This window comes from Panthera tigris, chromosome E1 (genome assembly GCF_018350195.1).
Source record: "Panthera tigris isolate Pti1 chromosome E1, P.tigris_Pti1_mat1.1, whole genome shotgun sequence".
NCBI classification, from domain to species: Eukaryota; Metazoa; Chordata; class Mammalia; order Carnivora; family Felidae; genus Panthera; species Panthera tigris.
Genome location: NC_056673.1, coordinates 295,801 through 319,342, shown reverse-complemented (window position 1 = coordinate 319,342; position 23,542 = coordinate 295,801). Strand labels below are relative to the sequence as shown.

At 53.1% G+C, this 23,542-nt stretch overlaps 2 protein-coding genes across 5 annotated transcripts in view; one reads left to right on the top strand and one right to left on the bottom strand.

Moving 5' to 3' along the window:
* Positions 1–542: 542 nt before the first annotated feature.
* On the bottom strand, positions 543–11,681 carry LOC102948857 (neuferricin). Its single transcript, XM_007091048.2, has 4 exons — positions 11,144–11,681; positions 6,407–6,547; positions 2,954–3,140; positions 543–1,272 (listed from the first exon to the last, which is right to left on the bottom strand). Exons 1-4 carry the CDS (start codon positions 11,442–11,444, stop codon positions 1,053–1,055), a joined length of 849 nt encoding a protein of 282 aa, XP_007091110.2. The 5' UTR covers positions 11,445–11,681; the 3' UTR covers positions 543–1,052.
* A 213-nt stretch (positions 11,682–11,894) lies between these two features.
* Positions 11,895–23,542, top strand: part of ZZEF1 (zinc finger ZZ-type and EF-hand domain containing 1) — a 100,799-nt gene continuing 89,151 nt past the window's right edge. For all 4 annotated transcript variants that reach the window (XM_042965374.1, XM_042965372.1, XM_042965373.1 and 1 more), the window contains exon 1: positions 11,895–12,327. In XM_042965374.1, the coding sequence (XP_042821308.1) occupies positions 11,974–12,327 (354 nt within the window). In that variant the 5' untranslated portion in view covers positions 11,895–11,973. The remainder of the gene's footprint in view (positions 12,328–23,542) is intronic.

The following is a 23,542-nucleotide window of genomic DNA, read 5'->3' as shown; positions in this document are numbered from 1 at the left end:
GTAGCTCAGTGCTACAGAGTGGTGTTTCCTTCGTGACTGGAGGGAAGCCGGGGTTTCCCGCACGCTCGGGAAGAGCCGAGGCAGGAGGGGGCAGCGAGGGTGGTCGTGGGGTGTCCAGGTGCCCACTACTGCCAGGGGAGGGGAGGCAGCCTCCGCTTTCTAGTGGGCGGGTCTGGAGAGCTAGCGAGTTAATGACGAAGGACGGCGAACGTTTAGGGAAGAGCTGGGGGGACCAGGAGACCCGGGAGGAGAGACACAAATCTGGGACCGCACCAGGCTCCGTGGCCTCGCCTGAAGGTGGGAATCTCCTCCCCCACCGGCTCGACCGGGGTACGAAGCTCGTCGGGTCGGCCCAGGAATTACAGGTCGCCCTGGATGCACAACCCCCTGGGAAAGGCGTCCGGGATGGGAAACCACTTTTTACGCAGGTGTGGGCGTCTCCCACACCTAAGCGTTTAAAAGAGAATATCCTCCCTTCAAATTGTTGCTTTGTTCAGAGGCCTCTGGATTTACTGCCTCCGTATGAGCAAAAGCCCGTCCACTTCCAGAACCAGCCTGCCTGGTTTTATTGTCCTGTCTCGTGGCACTGGCTGGGCTCAGACCAACTACTTGTGGCCGTGGCTCCAGGCAGGGGTCTCAGACATACAAAAAGTGGTTAAGAGTCAGGGGTCACAAGCTTAACCAGTGGGGAACGCTGGGAGTTACGCTGACGTGTTAATTTACACGGCTTCTCTGGACCTGTCTGCCTGAGTCACAAAGGGAAGATGTGTCCCCTCTTCTGCAGTGCCCCCAGCGCCCTCACCGGCCGCGGGGAAGGATGCTGCTGGAGCCCAGAGCCTGTTTCCTGGCCTGGCAGTCCCATTAGTTTTGAGGGTGGTTGGCCTCTGAGGGCTCGGACGAAGGCGGCAGGTGGGTCTGGGGGAGAAGTGGCAGGGGCGGGCGGGCGGGCCGCCACGCCGGGTCCCAGGCACAGAAGTGTGGGTGGATGCTTCCAGGCGCTCCGCTTCGTGTCGGGAGCCACGAGTGAGTGCGGCAGGCAGGGCTGTCTGCGATTAGCCCGGTGGGAAGGAGCAGGTGACGGCCAGTGGGGGGCAGCCTGCATACTCCTCCAGGTTGGGGTGATCCAAGTCCCCACGGTTTGTGTGCACAGGGAGGCCCTGAGCCTGGTCGCTGGGGGGTCCGCTGGTTCTCACGCACACACAGTGGGGCTCCTTGGCACCTGGCTTATACAGCTTCCTGGGGACACCGGTCCAGTCTCTGCTCACACCTCCGCTAGGGACAGAAGGAGAGGGGACTCTTAGCGTGAACGCGGGAGCTCTGCGGAGGGGGAAGGAGGAGTGATGTGGCGTCTTCCCAAGGTGGTGGTCTGCGGCCTGTGTCCCCCGGCCCCTCACACTCTCCCAGTTCCTCCGGCATCCCCTGCCGTGGGCAGAGTCCGCCATCCGGTCCCGTGCCTTCCCAGGGGCAGGCGTTCCCCCACTGGCCTGGGAACTTTCCAGAAGCAGTGTCTGGACCGGATTCTCTTCTCCACTCCCCGCTGCAATCCTAGCACGAGGCCGTGTCTCCATCTTAGGGTCTGGGGCTCATGGCTGAAGGTGGGCAACTGAGGCTACGACCCAAGGCTAACGGGTCACACCCTGCGAGAGGCCCCATCCTAGGTGTCACCGGGCTTCAGAGGTGGAGCGTTGCGCTCTGGCCCAGCGTGGGCCGGTCCCCGTGGGCTCACAAGGAAGGTGAGAGTCTGGACCTGGTGCCCCGTGTACGTCCCAGTGTCTGGGACCAGGACCTGGTTAGAAACCACCCTGCTGGTGGCTCCCCCAAGAACAGGCTGTCAGGGCTCGGAGATGCCCTCCTTCCAGCCTCCTTCCTCCCAGGGACCCTTACTTCACACCCAGTCCCTATATGAACAGACGGGGCCGAGGCACAGGGGTGGGGAAGGCACTAGGGCAAGAGGGGGCCACAAAGACAGGGCTGGGCGGGGGAGGCAGCCTCCCAGGGGACCACTGCTCTCCGGGGCCCCTGCGTTCGGGCCCCCGTGTCCCAGCCTGTCCCTTCAGGTGGGCAGGCCGTGTCTCTTCAGAACTGGACGGCGGGAGCTTTCCTTTGGCCACGGTGCCTCTGCCTCCGGTGAACTGGGCCGGGCCGGGCCCAGGGTAAGCGGGTGGCTTTGGCTGTCTGCTTTCTGCACAAGGAGTCGGCCGTAAGCAGGGCAAGAAGGCCTCTTCCCGCAGAAGAGGGGGAATCTACACGGTTAGCACTCCGGGAAGTGGCTTCCCTACCCCTCCCAGGGAGAGCTGGGCTCCTACTGGGAGGCCCTTGAGGCTGGGTGCGTGGGGGATGCCTCTTCCGCACCGCAGCCGAGGGGGCTGATGGCTGCAAGTGCGTGTGCGTCCAGGCTGGCCTGATAATCAGAGCAGAAAAAGACGTTTTGTCTCCCGCTCCTCAAACAACCTGGGATAATCCCCGCGGCATCTACCCGAAGTGGGCTCACCTCACGTTATTCCTGGGGGAAAGGCCGCACTTCCTGGAGCCACTCGGAGGTCGTAGCGTCTTTAAGACGGCATCTCGGGTCATTGCCGCCAGGGGCCGTCCCCCACCGCTTCACCCCTGTCTCCTGTAGGCAGGAGTGACGTGTGCGGAGGAAACGGAGGGAGGCCCTCGCTCGGATGGGTCGACGGGCCAAAGCGAGCAATGGCACTCGGGCCTTCCCACGCCCGGGCCAGGGTGTCTGGGCAGCGCAAACAGAACACAGGCCCAGGTCCCAACCGTCCCTCACTGTCCGTGATGTCGGTCCGCGGGAGGCTCCAGCACGGAGCCAGCATCGAGGATCGCTACCCAGAGCGTGTGGACTTTGGAAAGTCCCCCTGGGGGAACAGCTGGCTTACGGCTTCACCGAGTCCCGGGCAGGACGACCTGGAGGGAGGCGGAGAGGGCTCGAGGGGAGCCTGCTTACCTCTCTGGGGAGCACCAGAGCCGGCTGCCCCTGCTGGAGCTCCACTCGGCGTTGCACGGCGGGAACTTGCGCTTCTCCTCCAGCGCCCGCCGGCCTGCCTCCGCGCCCCGGGTGATCACGGCTTCCACCTGGGCCAGTTCTGGGGTCGGGAGGCCATCCTCTCCGTAGAACCTTCCTATCACCCTTCCTGCGGTGACGGGAGAGTGGAGGTCAGAGTCACGCGGGAGGGACGCACGAGTAAACGCCTCGCCTCCGTGGTGCAGCGCAAGTCCCCAGGGTTTCTGGGTTGTGGACTGAGAACTCCTTAGAGTCTGGTGAGACCCCTGCTCTAGCTGCGGACGCCTCCAGCACGGAGGCCGTTGGCTTCGCCTCACGTGCCGACGCCGCTTCTCCGAGGGCGGCGCTGCGAGTGACCCATCCTTCCGTGCCCCGCAGTGCTCGAGGCACCTGTCAGACAAGTGGCTGGCTGGTCAGGTAACATTTCTGTGGCTCGGTTCTTCCCCACGTTCAATTATTTTGTCCGGCAGAACTACGAATAAGTCATTTATTGAGCATTTACTCGGCGTCGGGCGCTGTGCTCACACTGCCACCGTTCTGCGAATCCGCTTAAGCACCTATGGGAGAGGAGCTGGGGTCCCCACTCCCAGAAGAGACACGGGAGGCTGAGTGGCTGGGGGGCCCATGAAGCTAGGGCTCACGTTCTCCACCCACCACCCTCTTCCCGCTCGGTCTCACTCAGTCCTTGGTGCAGTTTTAGATTCTTTCAGAAGAGCCAGCGAGTGGTGCGTGGGCCTGTGGGCCTGAGCCCGAGCAGTCAGTTGTCCTTCGGGGCAGGGGCTTTCTCGAGTCCCGCCGTCCCGCACCAAGGACAAGCAGCAGAAAGTACTCTCAAAGGTATGACCTGCCCCCGCTGTGCCCGGACGCCAGTGGCAGCTGCGTGCCGCGTGCCCAGCGTTTGGGCCACCCCTCGGGTCCACTCAGCCCGACTTCGGTTCTGCTCACATCACTTTTGTGACCTGGCTTAGGAGCCGCCACCCCGTTCCAATACAGCACGTACTTCCCTCTGCTCGTGTCCGACCTCTAAAAGACACGGCGATTCTGCCCGTCCCGTTTCCACTGCCCCCAGCCTCACCCGAACTGTGGACCCCAGCGGTGGCCTCCCACCCGCTCCGTCCACTTCGGTCCATGCCTCCCTACTGTTCTTCCTGCACAAAGCAACCGAGCCATCTTCATAAAACACGAGTCACGTCCTGTCACCTCCATGCCTGGTCTGGCCCTCCAGTGGCTTCTGAGAGCACGTGGATCAAACACAGACTTCTTCTTGTCAAGGCCTCCAAGGCTACAGCCGTCCCTTCCCCCCTCGTGTGCTGCAGGCCCCGGCACACGGGCTTCTTCCTCTTCGCGGACCGTACCTCGGCACCGGCGTTTGCTCAGCCTAGAACGTTCTCTCTCCAGACCTCAGTCTGACTGCCCCTCTCCCCCAGCCCTTCCTAGAGGCCTCCCCGACCGTCTGCTCTAAAGGTGCCACAGGCCCCTCCCCCCGTCACACTGGTTTTAGTCGTACACAGCCCTATCGGTTCATCGGTTTCCTTATTTACGGCATGGCTCTCCCACCGGTGAAACCCCAGCACTCACAACAGCTTCGTAGGGAGCGTTCATCTTAAACGCTTACTAGAACAAACGAAGGGTCGGGACCAGGCTTGCCGCCTAGGAGTCGGCCTAGCAGAAAACTTTCTCCTAGAGGGTCTCCGTGCAAAGCGACCAGCCCGTCGTGGTGGGTTTTAGAAGTGAGACCCCAACAGAGGGCAACAGTAATAGAGGCAACAGAGCAAGACTTGTGGGAGCCGTGTCCTGGGAATGGTGGTCACCACCGGCTGGGTCTCCACACCAGTGCTGTATCCAGAACACACAGAAAAGAGATCTCATCTGCTCGTGCAGCTTCGCCACGTGGCTGCCAAGGTGGCTTCCCGTCTTCTCATCCGTGCGCACAGCACAGAATAAACCTTCATCCTCTGACGTGGCCTGAGGGTTTCTGGGCCCCTAAAGAGCCTAACACGGCCCACGGCCCATCGAGCGAGCTAAGAGCACAGGAGCTGCACCAGCTCATCGCTGGCCCAGCTCCCACCAGGACGGAGCACAGCTTATCCATCGTAGGTATTCAGATAGACGCGGACTGTAGCTAAAATCTGTGTGAAGCCTCTCGAGACCACATCCCTCCCCTGCCCTCACACGCACACTAACGCCCTTCAGACAAGGCTGGTTCACTCATGTGCGCAGACACATCAGTTTGCTCCCCAAACGTCAGGATGACGTGTTTGCTCTGGCACCCTTTGCCCACTCTCAGAGCTCCGTCTTTATTGTTTTAAGATTTCTTGTCCTTATTAACCAAAATGTTTCAACCAGCCTCCTGAAGGTCTGCAGAGAGGTCAGTTCCTTCAGTGGAACAGAGGCCAGACACGGTTGTGGCGTCGGGAATGACCCGGGGCAGACTGGGTGACAATAAAGAAGGGGTCTGCAGGCTGGGGGGCCAAGAGCCAACCAAGAGCGTGGGGTGGGGACCGGAAACAGAAAGAACGTAGATGGTATGAAGAAAGGCCTGATCAGTCAGATGCGGAGGGAGCAGAGGAGTTAGTACAGATGCCAAGGCTCTCAGAAGAGGTGACCCGGGTAGTAATGACAGAGCAGACATTCAGAGGTATTAGGGGCAGAGAAAGAACGCCTCCAACTGAGACCCGTCCCGGTGGTGAGGTGACACCGACGTCCCTCAGGAGCTCAGCTGCGTCCAAGGTGGGTTACAGTGAGAGGGCTGCAGGGGGTGAAAAGAGCCCAACCACCCAATGTCCAGTGTTTACAAAGCCATCTAGTGTTTAGAGTCTAACATTTCTTTAGGACACCATTGGTTGTCTGTTTAAAAGGTGATTCCCTCAAGCTTCACCAGTAAGTAGCAAGTGCGGTGCCCTACGTGACCGGCTTTAACACACGTGGGATCAGCCGGGCTTCTACCCGGGAGACGGGTCCTTCAGGGTGGACACAGACTAATGTTTGTCCGTCTCCTTACAGAACAAAATAAAACCGTATTTGTCAAACTGGAACACAAACTGAGGCTTCAGGCCTTCCTGACGGACGGGGTGCTGAAGCCCGGCGCCTGGGGCACAGCGCGGCGCCTGGAGCTGGCTGTTCAAGGGTGGTGCAGGCCGTCACTAGCTCCGGGGCCAACAGAAGCCAAGCTGAACGGCCGTGCCATCTTCTGCCAAGATTAAGAGAGAGGGAAGCCGCCGTCCCAGCCACGTCCTTCTGGGACTCATTGCCACGCTAACCACCAGAGTTTAAGGTGAAAGATCCATGGGTATTTTGCAGATTTCAACCTCGAGTCCAGTCCCCTGAACTCCAACCCTTTAGAAAACTGCAAGCCCGCTGAAGAGAATCTACGGAAACGGCCTGTGGAATACCTACCAACGAACTCGTAATTCTTCTCGTAGAACGACAGCCAGTTTTGAAGTGTCAGCAGCTCTGAAAATGACAAGTCGGACACATCGTCCACCAGGCCTGCTGCAGAGTGGTCCCCTGTCACAAACGCCCTGGACGCGTCTCGGCCTGCAGGAGAGAGGGGCCCACATAGGTTAACCTGCAGATCACCGGCACTGCAGCGACTCCAGAACCTGTCTTCTGAGAAACACCTGACAACCCCCACTCTGCATCTCCAAGAAAAGCTCGTCTCCCCTCCTCTGGGACACATGCTCCCGGATCTTGGACACGTATCTTGGCGCTTATCATCTTCTTCGTTTACCTTCAGCAGCATTAACGTGTCTTCTGGCTTCCGTGACACTACATTCCTGGCCTTCCTCCTCCCTCTCTAGCTTATTTCCTACCAGCCTTAGGGATCAATTCTTGCCTCCTCCTCTGCTGTCCACTCCTGTGGTTTCACAACCACCTCTACGCCAAGGATTGCCAGACTTCTCCTCAGCCCTAGACCGGTGTATCCAATTGTCTACTCAGTGCCCCTTAGATGTTTTACAAGTGTCACGAGTTCAAATGTCCACACTACACCAACGAGCACCCCCACCCCAGGAAACCTGCAGGCATTCGAGTGTTTCCTATCTCGGTAAATGTCAAACAGTTCCTCAGTGCAGAAATGCAGTCCGCAACACCTCCTTTATCCCTCACGTCCTTGAGTGTCTTCCTTTTTTTTTAAAAATTTTTTTTAATGTTTATTTTTGAAGGAGAGAGAGACAGAGTGTGAGTGGGGGAGGGGCAGAGAGGGAGACACAGCATCGGAAGCAGGCTCTGGGCTCTGAGCTGTCCGCACAGAGCCTGACGCGGGGCTCGAACCCATGAACTGTGAGATCATGACCTGAGCCGAAGTCGGACGCTCAACCGACTGAGCCACCCAGGCGCCCCCTTGAGTGTCTTCCTAAGTGGTTCTTCTATCCGCGTGTCTTTCTCTGTGTGCCACTAAGCTGGCCCAGGCGGCCACTGTCGCTCATCCGAACTACTACAGTAAACCCCTAGCAGCTCTCCCTACGTTTGTTCCTTCCCTACTATTTTTCATACATCATTTACACTGGTATTTTAAACATGAACCGATGTCATTCTCTTGATTAAAAACCCTCAGGGGCTTCTGGGGCACCTGGGTGGCTCAGTCGGTGGAGCGTCTGCCTCTTGATTTTTAGCTCAGGTCGTGGTCTCACGGTTCCTGGGATCAAGCCCCATATCGGGCTCAGCGCTGACAATGCAGGGCCTGCTTGGGATTCTGTCTCTGCCCCACTCCCGCTCATGGTCTCTCAAAATAAACAAACTTTAAAAAATTGAAAAAAAAATCCTCAGCGGCTTCCTTTCACCCTAGAACTATATCCAGATTCCTTAACACAGTACTCAGGGCCCTACACTGGCAGCCACCAGTCCTGCCTTGCCCACTGTGCTCTCTTCCTCTCCTCCCCCTGTTAGGTTAGGGCCTCTGGTAATACAAGTGTGTTTTCCCTTCAACATTGTCACAAAAATAATTCATTGTTTACGTAATAACTATTTAATGTCTGTCTTTTCTACTAGTCTGCAAGTTTTATCAGGGAAGAGAACATACCAAACTCAGGATTGATTCCCCAGTGTCTGGTAGGGCCTAATCTTTAGTAATTATCAATAAATATTGGCTATCTGAAACCCATGCATTTATAATCAATTTTCAGTAAGCCAGTTATCAATAATTATTTTCAATAATTCAAGGGAGGAAAGAAGTTATTTTTTTAATGTTTATTTATTTATTTGGTTAGAGAAAGCGTGTGTGCACGCACCCAGGAGAGGGGCCAAGGAGTGAGAGAGAGAACCCTAGCCTGGAGCCTAGACCTCAGAGCTGTGAGATCGTTATCTAAGCTGTAATCAAGAGGATACTTTACGGACTGAACCACCCAAGTGCCCCAGGGGAAAGAAGAGTCTTTTCAACAAATGGTGCTTGGACAACTGGATAGCGAGATGCAAAAGAACACATCATATATAAAGTTAACTCAAAACGTAGCAAGGACCTGAATATATGGGCTAAAGTATAAACTCTTAGAAGAAAACATAGATCTAAATCTTTGTGATCTTGGATTAGGTGATGGTTACTTAGATGAGACACAGAAGGCACAAGCTACCAAAAAATAAACGGACTAGACTTGATCAAAAATTTAAAATGTTGTGCATTAAAGTAAACCATCACGAAATGAAAAGCCAACCCATGACATGGGAGAAAATATCTGCAAATCATGGTCTGATAAGGGTCTAGTATCCAGGGTTTATAAAGAACTCTCAACGAACTCAATAAGAAAAAAAACTCAATTAAAAAATGGACAAAGGATTTGAACAGACATTTCTCCATGAAAATAAACAAATGGTCAGCAAGCACAGAAAGATGTTTGACGCCTTTAGTTATTCAGGAAATGCAAATAGAACTACGATGAACTATGACATCAAAGCCCCTGACTATAATAAAAAAAAAAAAAAAGACAATAAAAAAGACAAATTTGGCGAGAATGTGGAAAAACAGGAAGTCTAATACACCAGTGGTGGGAATATAGCCGCTTGAGAAAACAATGTGGCAGTTTCTCAAACCGTGAAACACAAGAGTTACCACATGACCCAGGAATTTTACTCTCAGGTATATACCCAAGAGAACTGAAAACATGTCCACACGAGCGTGTCCGCGTATGTTCATAGCAGTGCTCTTCATAACAGGCAAAAAATGGAAACCCAAACGTCCAACAAATTATGAACAAATAAACAACATGTGGTATACACATATACATAAAATGGAGTATCCTTTGGTCATAAAGCAGAATGCAGTACTGATACAGGACGATACAGGCTGAACTTTGAAAACACTGTGCTAAGTGAAGGGAGCCAGACACAAAAGGCCATGTGTATGATTCCACTTATATGAAATGTCCACACAGAAAGTAGACAGTGGTTGCCAGAGGCTGGAGGGTAGAAGGAGTGGGGACTGCCAGTGGATATGGGGGTTTCCTTTGGGGGGAATAAAAATGTCTGGAATTAGATTGGGAAGATGTTTGCACAGCTTTCTGACTATATTAAAAACTACGAGCGCCTGGGGGGCTCAGTCGGTTAAGCTCAGGTCGTCACGATCTCACGGTTTGTGGGTTCGAGCCCCGCGTCGGGCTCTGTGCTGACAGCTCAGAGCCTGGAGCCTGCTTCAGATTCTGTGTCTCCCTCTCTCTCTCTCTCTCTGCCCCTTCCCTTGCTTGCGTTCTAGAGTGCGCACTCTCTCTCTCCCTCTCTCGAAAATAAATATTAAAAAAAAAAAATTAAAAACTACTGAATTGTATGGTGTAAAAGGGTGGATTTTGTATTATGTGATTATATCTTCATATAATAAAAATATTGACTGAACGAACAAATGAATAAAGGAACATGTCTGCTAGACCCTCCTAGACTGTGTGGGTGGTGGGGAACGTTAAGTTAATTTGATTCCTCGGCACAAGGCGGGCTGCACAGTAGTGGTCAAGGAAGGGATGCTGGACGAGTAACGGGCACAAAGGAACTCAGCAGACTGTAGACACATTGCAAGGGGAAAATCACCCCAGAGACGAAAGGGTCTATGCTCACACTTGTGCTTCCCACCAGGGCAGCTGCAACAGGGGTGTGACGGGGCTGGGCGCCACCAACTGCCCCTCCCCTGACAGCAAGTGAACCCTGACTCCAGTACCAGCTCTGCTGCTAGGTCAGGGGGCAGCTCTGGGGAAGTCCCTTCCCTGCCTGGCAACACCGACTGACCCCAATTCCTTCTCTGTGGATGCTTCCGGTTCCCGGAGTTCTCCCTAGAGACACGAGTCACTTGTACTTAAGCACCAGACGCAGCTTCCCCATTCCCCAAGACTATGACAGATGGACATGCTTATTTAATACCAGCCGTCAGTGGCCTTAAGCTCAGCGTTTTTTCTCCTCCTTAATCTGGGAGGCGGTTATCCCTCTGGGCTGGTGGGACAACATCTCTCCAAGAAAGAGGCTGGAGATCCCGGCCCAAGGCCTGTCAGCACTTAGTTGTGGGGGCTTCAGGCAAATTCGTCAATCCCCTCAACTATAAAACAATAAATTTCATCCGACAAACGTTCCAGGCCTAACGGATACGCAGCTCTGTTGAAGGGCTGTGAAGCTGAGCAGACCCGTTCCGTGCGTTCCTACCTCATAACCTTTAACGGAGACAAGCGCACCTGTACTAGAAGCGAGAACAACTTGCTATTTTCAGGGGGAACTTGGAGTGGGAGCAAAGAAAGGCTCCTTCGGATAGGAGGCGGCTGGAATCGGTCGGGGAACTCGGAGGGCAGGGACAGGTCTCACTCATCTCTGCCCCGAGGCGCGCAGTGCGGCACAAAGCAGGTGTTCGGAGGCTGCGGCCGGTAGGCAACTGAAGAGGCAGGCGGCCTGCTTCTCGAACCTACGCCGCTAAGAACGGACGGGACAGACGGCGGTGGGGGTGGGGGGTAGGTACGGGCTGGTGACAGTCGGCCACGGTCCCGACCGGGCCAAAGAGACCGGAGCGACGATGCAGCGGAGCACGGCCCCCGCACCGGTGTGAGGAACGTGGGGACACAAAGGCCGGGGAACGGATGAACGAACGAACGAATGAGCGCACGAGCGAGCGGCGCAGAGGCGGCTACGGGCCCGCGTCGCAGCAGAAAAAGGCGTGAGCCGCCTCGCTGATACCTGCGAAGCCGCTATAGTGGGCCCCAGGCTCGTAGTGCCTCCGGCCGGGGGACACGTCGTAGACGCGCCCGAGCAACGCCAAGTAAAGGCCCGGGTCCCCGGCGCCGCCGCGGTAGCGGGCCAGCTCCTCGGGAACGAAAAGGCGAAGGCCGGCGCGGCCGCTCCACCAGCCCAGCCACCGCGCCGCCGCCGCCGTTGCCGCCACCGCCGCCGCCAGGCCCAGCCAGAGCCCTCGCCCGCCGAGCCCCGGCATCCGGGCCGCCGCAGGGCCCCGGCTCCTCGCCAGCGGCCGCCCAGCCATCCGCGGTCAAGATGGCGGCGACGCAGTGGTGACGTCACCGGCGCGACGCCCTCTCGCCCCCGTCCGCGTCCCCAAAGGGACAACGGGGGACTGAAGGGGAGAAGGCTGTGGCGAAAGGTCACTCCCTGCCTCCGATGCCTTTCAGTCATTTTCCAGCGTAGCTAGTGAACGTGGAGAGACACCGAGTAAGGAAGCTGACGAGGGCCTGGCCGCGCCGGGCGCCGCCCCCGACAAAAATGGCGGCAGAGGCGGCTGCGGCATGACGTAGACGTGAGGACGCACTCGCCCTCTCGAAAATCGGGGCTCCGCCCTCTGTCCTCCGCGCGCCGTCTGTCGGCATCTGGTAGAATCCGCTTGACGGCGCCTTTGCGACGGCAGTCTTCGCTTGACGGCGACGAAGCCGGAAGCTCCAGCCGCCGCCGTCGTCCCCTCCCTGTCCCCGCCCGCCGGGTGCCGCCGGAGGTTGACAGGTCGAGGCGGGGAGGCGGCGGCGGCGGCGGCAGAGCCGGACGCCCGAGACGGAGACCCCATGGGGAACGCTCCGAGTCACAGCAGTGAAGACGAAGCCGCCGCCGCCGGTGGCGAGGGCTGGGGCCCGCACCAGGAGTGGGCCGCGGACTCGGGCACGATCCCCGGCCCGGGCCCCGCGGCGCCCGCGCTGCCGCCCGCCGCGGCGCTGCTGGAGCCGGCCCGGCTGCGGGAGGCGGCGGCGGCGTTGAGGCCCGCGCCGCCCTGCGAGTCTCTGGTGTCTAGGCACCACGGCGCGCTGCTGCGCTGGCTGGAAGAGCGGCTGGGCCGCGGCGAAGAGTCCGTCACCTTGGAGCAGTTCCGGGAGCTGCTGGAGGCTCGTGGCGCCGGCTGCTCGGGCGAGCAGTTCGAGGAGGTCAGGCCCGGCTGGCGACCGCGGGGGCGGGGGCAGGGCGGTCGCCCTCTAGGGCGCGAAGAGGTGGGCAGTGCGGCTCTAGACGGGCCAGGCAGGAACCCACAAGGTCCGCAAGTTCGGAGGATGGGAGCAAGGGGCGCTCGCTTCCAGCCTGGACACTCCGGGGGACGGCTGCGAATCTCTTTAACCTTTACTAGAGGTGCGGAAAGCCCAGACTAGGCCGTTCGTGCTTGGAAGACCTGGACAAGCCAAGCCCAGATGTCTTTGCATGTGGTAGTACAGACATTTGTGCCCTGGCCTGACGCTGGATCGGTTGCTCTCTGGATCTCCCTTATCAGGCTCCGGGACAGTGTAAGGGAAGGGAGGCGTAGGGATCGAGGGAGTGGCAGTGAACACAGAAAACCATTCTGTTTTATTGACCAGAGCACCTTCCGAGTCCAGTGTGGGCGCCTAACAAATGCGGGAGGAAAATGACACACAGTGGAAAATCTCACTTTCCAGCAGCCATTCTCATCGCACAAAAACTAGCATTTCCAAAGTACACGTTTGTTTCCAGATAGTTGAAGAACCGTATTTTAGACTCAAGCCTCCGCGTAACCTAAAACTGATAGACAAACGTCAGGTTTCCTGTAAATACTTGTAATTATACAGCCTTTGGCATAAGTCACCAACATCATCTCTATTAAATGGTTAACAGCAAATTGATATGGCAACAATGTTGTTTCTTCAAAGAGATTTTAGGAATCACGTGTACCGTTTCATTGTGGAGTTAAAAAGAACTGAGCCAGGGTCGTCCACTGAGTCATTGGCAACCTGAGACTATCACTCAGATCCCTTGATTTTTTTGGTTTCTTTGTCTTATGTCCCACTGCCTTCTTCTTGGGACCCTATTTCTTTAACTCCACAGCGCTATGACAAAAAGATGCTTATTTTGTGAAAATGCGTAAGCCATGTAAAATCTTCAGTGTCGGTGAAGGGTGAGTATATAAAGCAGTAAACCGACAGCTAGTTGTAATGACGTTAAAAAGTGATGTACACTTTACAACAAGAGGCTCTTAAAGTATTTTAAGAACGTTTACTGTGTGTAGTCAGAATTCAGATACTGTGGTTTGTGTGTTTCTTACATTTTCTTTTAGAAGATACCTGTAAGATATCTCAGTTCTTGACAATGTGATCATATTAGTTAGTGAAGGGTCTCCATGTATATATTTTCTTAATTCCAAGAGTTCACATGATACTTTCCACTCTAGCTCTCGGTGTATTAAGAGAAAATGAAGCGGTCCCAGAAAGGGCTGTGCAGATCAGTTGAAGGAGTTGGCACGTTTCAGAATTGTCCAGAAGGGAATGGAGGGAGAGTATTTACATTGAGAGTGACAGGAGTAGAGCTGTGAGTGGAGCTGACAGGAGCCCTGTAATGTAAGGTCAAGAAATCCTCAGGGTGTCGTCCAGAGGTCACTCGAGGGCTGTGATATTGTTCACTGAGCAAATATTTGTTGAACATGTGCTGAGTGCCAGGCTCCTGGGTGACTGTGGAAAAAGCAGATACTTGCTCTGAAAGGGTACGTAGTACTGAAGGAGACACACATGAGCCCAGCAATTATAGGTGTGGTGAGTATTAGCCAAAGGAAAGTGTAGGGAAAAAAATAGCAAGAGTATGTAATCTCCTCTGGGAAGTCAAGGAAAACTTATGTGGAGGGTGACATTTCAGCTCAGAGTCGAAGGGTGAAAGCAGGCAAGGATCAGAGGAAGGGTTAACAGTGTTTCAGGCAGAGGGAATCACGTGCACCAAAGTCCAGAGAATGGAGAGTCTGGAAGAACAGGGTGATGAATGAGGCTTAGGCAAAACTGCTTCAAGGGACAGAGAAGCCCGTGCGCTGGTGGTTTAAATAGTAAACAGGCTTCATATGGAAAAGTCCAGGTGGGTAGTCCAGCTTTGACATGGCAATTTCAGTCACCGGGGACCTGGCTCCATCCATCTTCTTGTGCTGTCATCATCCACAGGCACCTTTTACTTAGTTCCCAAATGATTACTTACTTAGACCCAAATGATTCCTTCCGCTGTCACTTTGCACCTTATGCCAGCAGGAAAGGGAAAAGGGAAGGAGAGGGCCATATCTCCTTTCTTAAGGGCAGGGCTCGCATCCCATTGGCTCAAGCCCAGTGATATGGCCACACTTAGCTGCCAGGGAGGCTGGGAATGGGCGAGATTTTTATTTCATGGCCATGTAATTTGCTGAAAAATAAGTATGTAATTACTGTGAAAGAGGAGAGCAGATATCACATTATCATTGGTAGCCTTTGACTCACGTGGCTCGGTTCCTGAATGCTGAAGGAGAGAGCAAGGCTAGAGGAGTAGGCCGGAATCAGCCCATGGGGAGTCCTTTGCAGCCCCTGTGAAATAGGAGTTTGGAAACGAGTTTTAAGCAGGGTACGTGATGGTTGTGGCTTCCTTGTGTAGAACTGGTTGGAGAAGTGGATCCAAGCAGATCAGTTGGAGGCCATTATGAACAATTTTGAGAGGTGTGTAGGAAGTAGGACAAGCAGTCCTGAGTCTGAGTGGAGGATTAGAAGGAGAAAGGAATCAAGGATGACCCCAGCATTACTGGTTTAAGGAGTCAGAAAAGTGACAGTACTGTTGATTGACAACAGAAACCTTTTCAGGAAGGGCCGATCAGAGACCAGCAGTTTGGCCATGCTGGGCTCAGTGTGTCCATGGGGCAGCTAAGTGGAGGTGTGTCTTAGCCTGTTGGGCGTTTGCGTCTGGAGAGTCCTGGGAGAGAAGACCTGCCTGAGATACAGGGTCATCTCCTTGTTCCAGTGAGGAAATTGCCACATTGTTGCCTCCTCGTCTGATGTGATGTCTTTTCTTTCTTTTCCTTTCAGTGACCGAAAGTCAAAAATATTATGCTTGGTGAGGACTTGGATCCCTTCGAGGTGATCCATGGACCGTTGAGCATAGTTAAATCCGGAGGTCACTCCGCCCCTGTAACTGAAGAAATACCCGGGAGGAAAAACCGAATGGTTGTACCTTCCTGTTATGAAACACAAAGTCCCAGTAGCCACCTATGTGGCAAAAATAAACATTAAGGAGCTGTAAGCACAGCAGTAAGAACTGGTGACTTGTAAAATGTTGCAAGTTCTCGTTTTTGTAAAAATCCCGGGTACCATCTAGGGCCGTGTCATAGAGCATTAAGTGTCCGTAGACCGAAGTCACAAGATACGTGTCGGGAAGTCTTCGTTCACATCTGTGTAACTGTCTCCCTCCTTGTCTACAATGTATTCAAACACTTGGTATCTGGTGACTTTGGCCAGCCGTGCAGGGCCGGTGGGTGACAGCAGCCACCACACTGAGGAGGAGACTGAAGACACTGTAGGGTTCAGGGACTCACCTAAGAAGATTGGAAATTAAGTTTAGGTAGTGACACTCAAGTGTGAGTCTTCTGTCCCTGAAGCCTGTGCCCTTTCTCCTTCAAGGACCTGCTTCTCTGTGATTGTTATTCTGTAGTCTCATCATTCCTCTTAAGCTTTAATTCTTTTTTTGTTTTAATGTTGCATTTATTTTTGAGAGAGAGTGTGAGCAGGGGAGGGGCAGAGAGAGGGGGGACAGGGGACTCTGCGATGACAGCGGCGAGCCCGATGCTGGGTTCGAACTCACGAGCTGTGAGATCGTGACCTGAGTCAAAGTCAGACGCTCAGCCAACTGAGCCACCTAGGCGCCCCTAGCCTTAATTCTTTAATTCTCCCCTATGTGCTAAGGGAGGCCTGGCAAGGATAATTCAAATTTGAGAAAAAGCATGGTGTATTTTTCTTGAAGTCTATTTACCTGTATTAGATTGGGTGTGGGGGTATAGTTGGGGCTTTGCTTGATACTCAAATCTGGTGACTTTCCCTCTGTACTGGTTAGCACTGGTTAGCACTGGTTAGTGGAAGAGAGCAGGTCTGACTCTGTGAAGGCTTATGCAGGTTGAAAAACCTGATTGGGGGGCGCCCTGGTGGCTCAGTCGGTTAAGCCTCCTACTTTGGCTCAGGTCATGATCTCGCAGTTCGTGGGTTCCAGCCCCGCGTCAGGCTCTGTGCTGACTGCTTGGAGCCTGGAACCTGCTTTGGATTCTGTGTCCCCCTCTCTCTGCCTCTCCTCCACTCACGCTGTCTCTCACTCTCAAAAATAAAAAAATAAAATCAAAACCTGACTGGGATAAGCTCACAGTGGTTGTTCTGTCCATAAGTACAGGGTAATTGTATTAGTAATATCCCAAGAGTTAAGTGTTAGCCACGTATGTGATTCTTTGCTTTAAGGTAAGTCTGTCCTTTGAATTGAGTGTGGAGACATTTCTGTGTCTTAGTTAATTCTCCCCTTAAGCTGGTGAAAATGTATTCTGATACTTCCATACAAGTGTAAGGGTTTTTGTGAAAGAATAATAAAATGTCTTTGTGGTAGCAACTAAAATGATGAGTTATTTCTCTTCCTCGAGCACAGTGGAGCAGGTTCATTGGCATACGTTCCTGTCACACGGCTGAGTTGCCGAGCTGTGTATTTGCTCTTGGGCTCCAAGTCTGCATTGCCGGCTGCGTCCACCCAGGTGCCTTGCCTTCACATTCCCACGACCTTGGTTGCTTGAGGTGGTGTCCTAGAGAAGTTGCTGGAATTGTATTACAGACCAAAGTCTGAAGCGTTATCATTTTATAGTGTGACATACCTTTCCTCGTGGTAGGTGTGGTCCATGGGGAAGGATTCGGTCTGTTCTAGGGAGCGGTATCTAGTTGACTTCTTTGCAGAAGAGCGGTAGAGTTAAAATTAAATGTCTGTTTGACATCAGAGATTAGAGATGACGCGTTTGTGCTCTCGGCACGATGGGCTTGCAGAAGATCGCGTAGAGTCCAGGGCAGGAAGAGGTGCTGAACACAGTGTGGCAGCAGTCGGCCGTTAGGGGGGAATTGAGATGAATGGGTCTTACTGTATTAATTTGACATACTCACTTTGGCGCTTTGGGAAATTCATTGGGCTGTAAATCTGAGGGAAGGACCATTTTTATTTATTTATCATTTTAGCACGGCCCCGGCTCACAGCCAGGGCTCAGTGGGTGTTCTCCCCTGTAGGGACCTCACGTTGGTTCAACAGATTCAATATGGTGCTGCCCTCATTCTCCAGCCTTGTGTTTTATCTTCAATCTGTCACCTTACAGTAATGTATTTTTTGATGTTTGAGGAAACAGTTAAATATAGCTTTAGTGAAAACTTAAAAAGGTTCTTAGTCACTGCTGGGTTTTAGAGGAAATTTAGAGAAAAATACCGTTTGTCATTGTCGTGTCAACAGTATTAATCAGCTAATTTAGAGTGGCCCTGAGCCCAAGAAGTATGCGGACAGAACTGTGCAGATGTCATTCTCTGCCCTTTCAGGGCACAGAGGGGTAGAGACTTGTGTCTGCACCGTGAAGATGAAGCAGGCTGCGAGCACCACTGACCCTTAGCTCAGAGCCTGCAGGGACTCCCTGCTGCCTGAAAAGTCAGGTGCATATTCCTCGGAACGGGTTGGAGCCCACAGGCTGGCCCGTCTGCCCTTACCTGCGCGAGCCCTGTGCCCTAGCCGGTGGGACACCCACCTTGTCCTGTGTGTGGACCTTGCTTCTCTCAGTTCTTCGAGATTCCCTGCCTTGGCCCTGTCACCTGGTCGGGACCAAGCTTTTCTTGTGACGTGATTCAAATGTCTTTTGTGTCCTTCTGATTCAGCCCCGCCCCTGAGGCTCTTGTTTCCTGTTCTGTACCCGTCGCTGGGCACTTAGGAGCGCACTGCCTGGTCTCGTTGAGCAGTTAGGCTGCGAGGCCCCCACCCACCTGCCTGTGCTGCTGCAGCACCCAGGAAGCCTTCAGTTAGCGATGGCCATGGGTGGTGAAGAAAGAGGCAGTGCGGCAGGGGAGGGTGCTGGCAGAATTGGAGGTTATTTTGGCGCTGTGTGCTTTTCTGGGTCGGGGATGATGGCGTTGGCTTCTTCCAGAGAAATTCATGGTCTCAGAGAGCTATATGGAGGAGCTCTGTTTTAATTTCCCGGATTTCTGAAATGCCACTTCATCACGTGCTGTCTTACTGTAGAAATTTCAGTGGCTCCCCGTTGCTTTCACAATCAAATGTTGGGCTAACCTTTAGGTCTTAGTACCTTTCCACTCTCATCTCCTGGTATTTTCAGCCAGACAAGCCCATTCACAGTTTCTCGTATGTGTGGGGATTTTGTCCGCTGCTCCCGTTGCCCCCTGTAGCCCTTTGCCCCAGCCCGAGCAGTCTTTCAGGATCCGCAGAGGAGCATTTAACAGTGGCATGGAGTTTGGGAAAGGCTTCACCAAACCAAGGCTTGAGAGGCTGGAAGAATTTGCCTGGCAAAGGAAGGAAGGGACGCAGTTGACAGGTGTGGCACGTGCAGATAAATTCGCGCGGGAGAGTGTGGCAGAGTTTGGGAATGACGCTCCTTTGGTATCTAGCCTAGAGTCGGGGGGCAGGGTGGCTTAGTAGCCATTGCATGCAACCCGTCCCCTCCCCTTTCCCAGTAGAGGGGTCCCTTCTGTCACACCCTGGACAGATGTGTAGTGAGTCCACTAATGGGATCAGTGAGCTTGCTGTTTTGTAAGTCCGCCCGTTCCACTGCCCTGAGCTTCAGACTGGGGCCCTGGGGTCAGCCTGCGCGCGGGCAAGTCCTGGTCCCACCATGCCTAAGCCGTGTGACTCACACGAGCACCCTGCGTCTCGGCCGCCTGTCCTGTATCTACCTTATCTAGTTACCCTGAGGGTTAAATGAATTAGTTCCCGCAGAGCGCCTGGAACGTGCTTGCTGCTGTTTCTGGTGTCACTTTTCTCTGGTCCCAGCTCTGCACTAGGACCGTGTGCTCCGTCTTCTGTGGACTAAGCCTTTGAGTACTTCACTTAGACGCGCCTGCAGCACTGTCTCACAGATGGGCAAAGGGAGGCTTCGAGTGAGAGGTGAGCCTCTCAGCCGGCAGGTGGCAGTACTGAGACCAGATCCAGAACTCCGATGCAAGCGTGTTTCTCCCAAATGGAACCAGTGTGCCACCTTTGTGTGGAGCCTGACGTGTGCCCTCTGGTCCTTGCCCCGGTTCTGGTCTGCTGTGTGTACCGTGGTCTTGATCCCACTGCTGGTTCAGGAGGTTAAACAGGATCGGTCTGAGCCCCGTCCCGTGTTGCCCTAGGCCAGGGCAGATGGATAGAAATGTGCAGCCGGCCAGACCACTCCCGTGTGTCTCGTCTGCGAGGTGGGCACTAGATTGTAGTGACAGTTCTTTGCACTTTGCCAGGCGTAGTTTTGTTCCTGAAACCTTTGGATCCTCATGGCAAGCTCTGAGGACAGGCTGAGCAGGAGGAGGGGTTGAGACTTAGGGGCCCAGAGTTTTGTCCCAGGCTCACAGAGGAGAGGCGGTGAGTCTGGTGCCATACTTGATTCCAGACTTCCTCTCGGTCTCACTGTGTTGCCCTCGTTATTTCTCACATGCTGCGTGGCCTAGGGCCTGTCCTTGGGTGCTGCCTGGGCGGTTACGTTGTGGCTGGCAGGGCAGGGTGGGTGTGGTAGGAGGAGGCCTGAATCAGGAGAGGAGGACGAGGAGACTGCGGGCCGCGTCCCTGACCGCCTGGAGATGGGTGTCGGCCCCATGGAAATAGGGGGCACTGCTCTGTTTTTAGATCAAAGTGGACTCATCCCCTTTGCACAGTTAGGGCCAGACCTACTGTATCCACTTGGGTTTTGGGCCCCACGTTCCAGGGCGTAGAGTTTCAAACCGCTGGAAATTTAGTGAGTGTTTAGGGAGTGTTAATTTGCATATTAAACAGATCAGAATGGAGTAGGAAAGATCAGAGCACCTTGTATCTGATCAGAGAAAGTATTACATCATTTCATGACACTCTTGTGTCAACATTATGGACACGGGGTCGTGACGTGAAACGTGCTTCATCCAGCGGCTCAGCCAGTGAGACTTTAGAAGCTCCGCTCTGAGGTTATGTTAAACTGGAGGGTCCCCCAGGGGACAGGCAGCGTGGCAATGAGACTAAAGCCGTACGAGATAGAGAACTGGTTGAGGGAGACTCGGTGCCAGACGATCACTGTTTTCAGTGGTCCGTGGGCCGTTTGGGGGCACAGGGCTCGGGTACGTTCCGCACGCCCACAGGTGGTGACGTGAAGGAGGCGCGTTCCCTTTCGTTCTGTGGAGAAGAGACTTGTTGCTGTCAGAACCGGCCAGAAGACAGGAGTTTCCCGTCACCAGTGTGTGTCCCAGAGACACCGGAGAAGGGGTTCCAGCTGTACAGAGGCACATCTTTTAAGAGATTGGTCAGTCCGTTCCAGTTCGAGCGCTGACAGAGATCTGCAATGACTGGCTCCCTCCACCCTCGATATTCTCCGCGGCCTCGTGGTCCCCTTACCGTGAGATTGAGCTCTTCGGCCTAATGGGCCCGGCTCTCTCTCTCCTGACCTCCGTCCCGCTCTTCCTCTGCCCGCCTCGGTCGCAGCCACACCAAGCACGTTGTAGTCCTCTCGGTCTTCCCTGCACTCTGCCTGTGCTCACACTCCGTCCCCTCTACCTAGCGTGGCTGCCCCGTCGTCACACGCTTACAGATTCCTAGGTATTCGTTAAGGCCTAGTGCAAGGGTCGTCTCCTCGGGGCCGTTTTCCCCGAACGTCCCTCCCGCTCTGGTGCTTCTGGTCTCAGGGTGTCTGTCAGCTCACGGCACAGCCGTTCCCAGTGTGGGGTCCCAAATCTTAATGGGATTCAAATCCAAGCAGCGGATTTACTGCTCCTCATCATGTGGACTTGAACGAAATACGTAACCTCTCTGTTGCTCCCTAGCGAGAGGGTAGTACCTACGTTTGGGGCTGTTGTGGAAAATGCGAGTCGACGCACGTTAGGGCCTTAGAGCTCTGCCTGGTGCTTAGTAAATGCTCGGTAACTGTTAGGTACGCAGCTGTTCATGCTGTAATTTCGTTGTTACGATGATCACACACCACATTGCTGCCGTTGGTTTACAGTCTGCTCTAAGGCTGTGAGGGTCTTAGAGGGCAAGGACTGTGCCCTGTCCATCTTCACATGTGTAGAGACGAGCGCAAGTTGTCGTGTGTAGTGGCTGCTTATCAGAGAGTGTTGAGCAAGCGCATGAGCAAACCAGATTCCGCGAAGTCCTGTGAGACAGACGAGGCGTTACTGTTCGGTTTGAAAACCTGTACGTTTCTTCTTCTTTTTTTTAATGTGATTCCCTCACCTTCGGTCTTTTTTTAGATTGAATTTGATTAATTAGTTAATTATTGTTATTTTTTAATTTACATCCAGATTAGTTAGCATGTAGTGCAACAGTGATTTCAGGAGCAGATTCCTTAATGTCCCTTTCCCATTGAGCCCATCCCCCCCTCCCACCACCCCTCCAGTAACCCTCTGTTTCTTCTCCATATTTAAGAGTCCTTTGTGTTTTGTCCTCCTCCCTGTTTTAATATTACTTTTGTTTCCCTTCCCTTCTGTTCATCTGTTTTGACTCTTAAAGTCTTCATGACTGAAGTCATATGATTTTTGTCTTTCTCTGACTAATTTCACTTAGCATCATACCCTCCAGTTCCATCCACGTAGTTGCCAATGGCAAGATTTCATTCTTTTTGATTGCCGAGTAATACTCCATTGTATCTATATACCACATTTTCTTTGTCCATTCATCCGTCGATGGACATTTGGGCTCTTTCCAGACTTTGGCTATTGTCGATAGTGCTGCTATAAACATGGGGGTGCATGTGTCCCTTTGAAACAGCACACCTGTATCCCTTGGGTAAATACCTAGTAGTGCACTTGCTGGGTCGTAGGGTAGTTCCATTTTTAATTTTCTGAGGAACCTCCATACTGTTTTCCAGAGTGGCTGCGCCAGTTTGCGTTCCCACCAACAATGCAAAAGAGATCCTCTTTCTCCGCATCCTCACCAACGTCTGTTGTTGCCTGAGTTGTTAATGTCAGCCATTCTGACAGGTGTAAGGTGGTTTCTCATTGTTGTTTGATTTGTATTGCCCTGATGATGAGTGATGTTGGATATTTTTTCCTGTGTCGGTTGGCCATCTGGATGTCTTCTTTGGAGAAGTGTCTATTCGTGTCTTTTGCCCATTTCCTCACTGGATTATTTGTTTTTTGGGTGTTGAGTTTGATAAGATCTTTATAGATTTTGGATACTAACCCTTTATCTGATATGTCGTTTACGAATATCTTCTCCCATTCCATCGGTTGCCTTTTGCTGATTGTTTCCTTTGCTGTGTGGAAGCTTTTTGTTTTGATGAGATCCCAATAGTTCATTTTTGCTTTTGTTTCCCTTGCCTCTGGAGACGTGTTGAGTAAAAAGTTGCTATGGCCAAGATCAGAGAGGCTTTTGCCCGCTTTCTCCTTGAGGATTTTGATGGCTTCCTGTCTTACATTGAGGTCTTTTATCCATTTTGAGTTTATTTTTGTGTCTGGTGTAAGAAAGTGGTCCAGGTTCATTTTTCTGCATGTTGTGGTCCAGTTTTCCCAGCACCACTTGCTGAAGAAAGAGACTGTCTTTATTCCATTGGATATTCTTTCCTGCTTTGTCAAAGATTAGTTGACCATACGTTTGTGGGTCCAGTTCTGGGTTCTGTATTCTGTTCCATTGATCTGAGAGTCTTTTTTGTGCCAGAAAACCTGTACGTTTCTTTGAGGACAGTTTCCGAGTGTTAGGAAATGACTTATTTATTTGGTGAAGCTGTTAGTCATGCTGTTCTGATTTTTTCTCTCACCCAAAATGTTTTTGTTTGTTTCAAAATTCTTCTTGTTGTATTCATTAACTATTGACAGACCAACAGAATCTATGAGGAATAGCAAAACTGTCGTCGTTTTTATAACCTTACTTCTATGGGATTTTTTCTTGTCTGTCATCAGCACAGGAGTTGGGAAGCAGAGAGCACTGGAGATGCAAGAAACAAGGAGGAAGCCAAGAGCTTTAGTGGATGTAGGACTTGAGTGCCATCTTGAGGTTTAGAGAAAGTGCGTCTCAGGTTTAAGGCTAATTCTGAGTAAACGTGGGCATGAGGTGCTGTTGGGGAAAGAGAAGAGCTCAAAGAGATTTTACGTCCTCAGTTTCCAGACTGCAAGAGCCCTGGGCCTTCTCTGAGCAAAGGAAGGAGAACACAGCCGTGAAGAACCGAGTCTGGAGTCTCGGATTCCAGTACTAGCTGTGTGA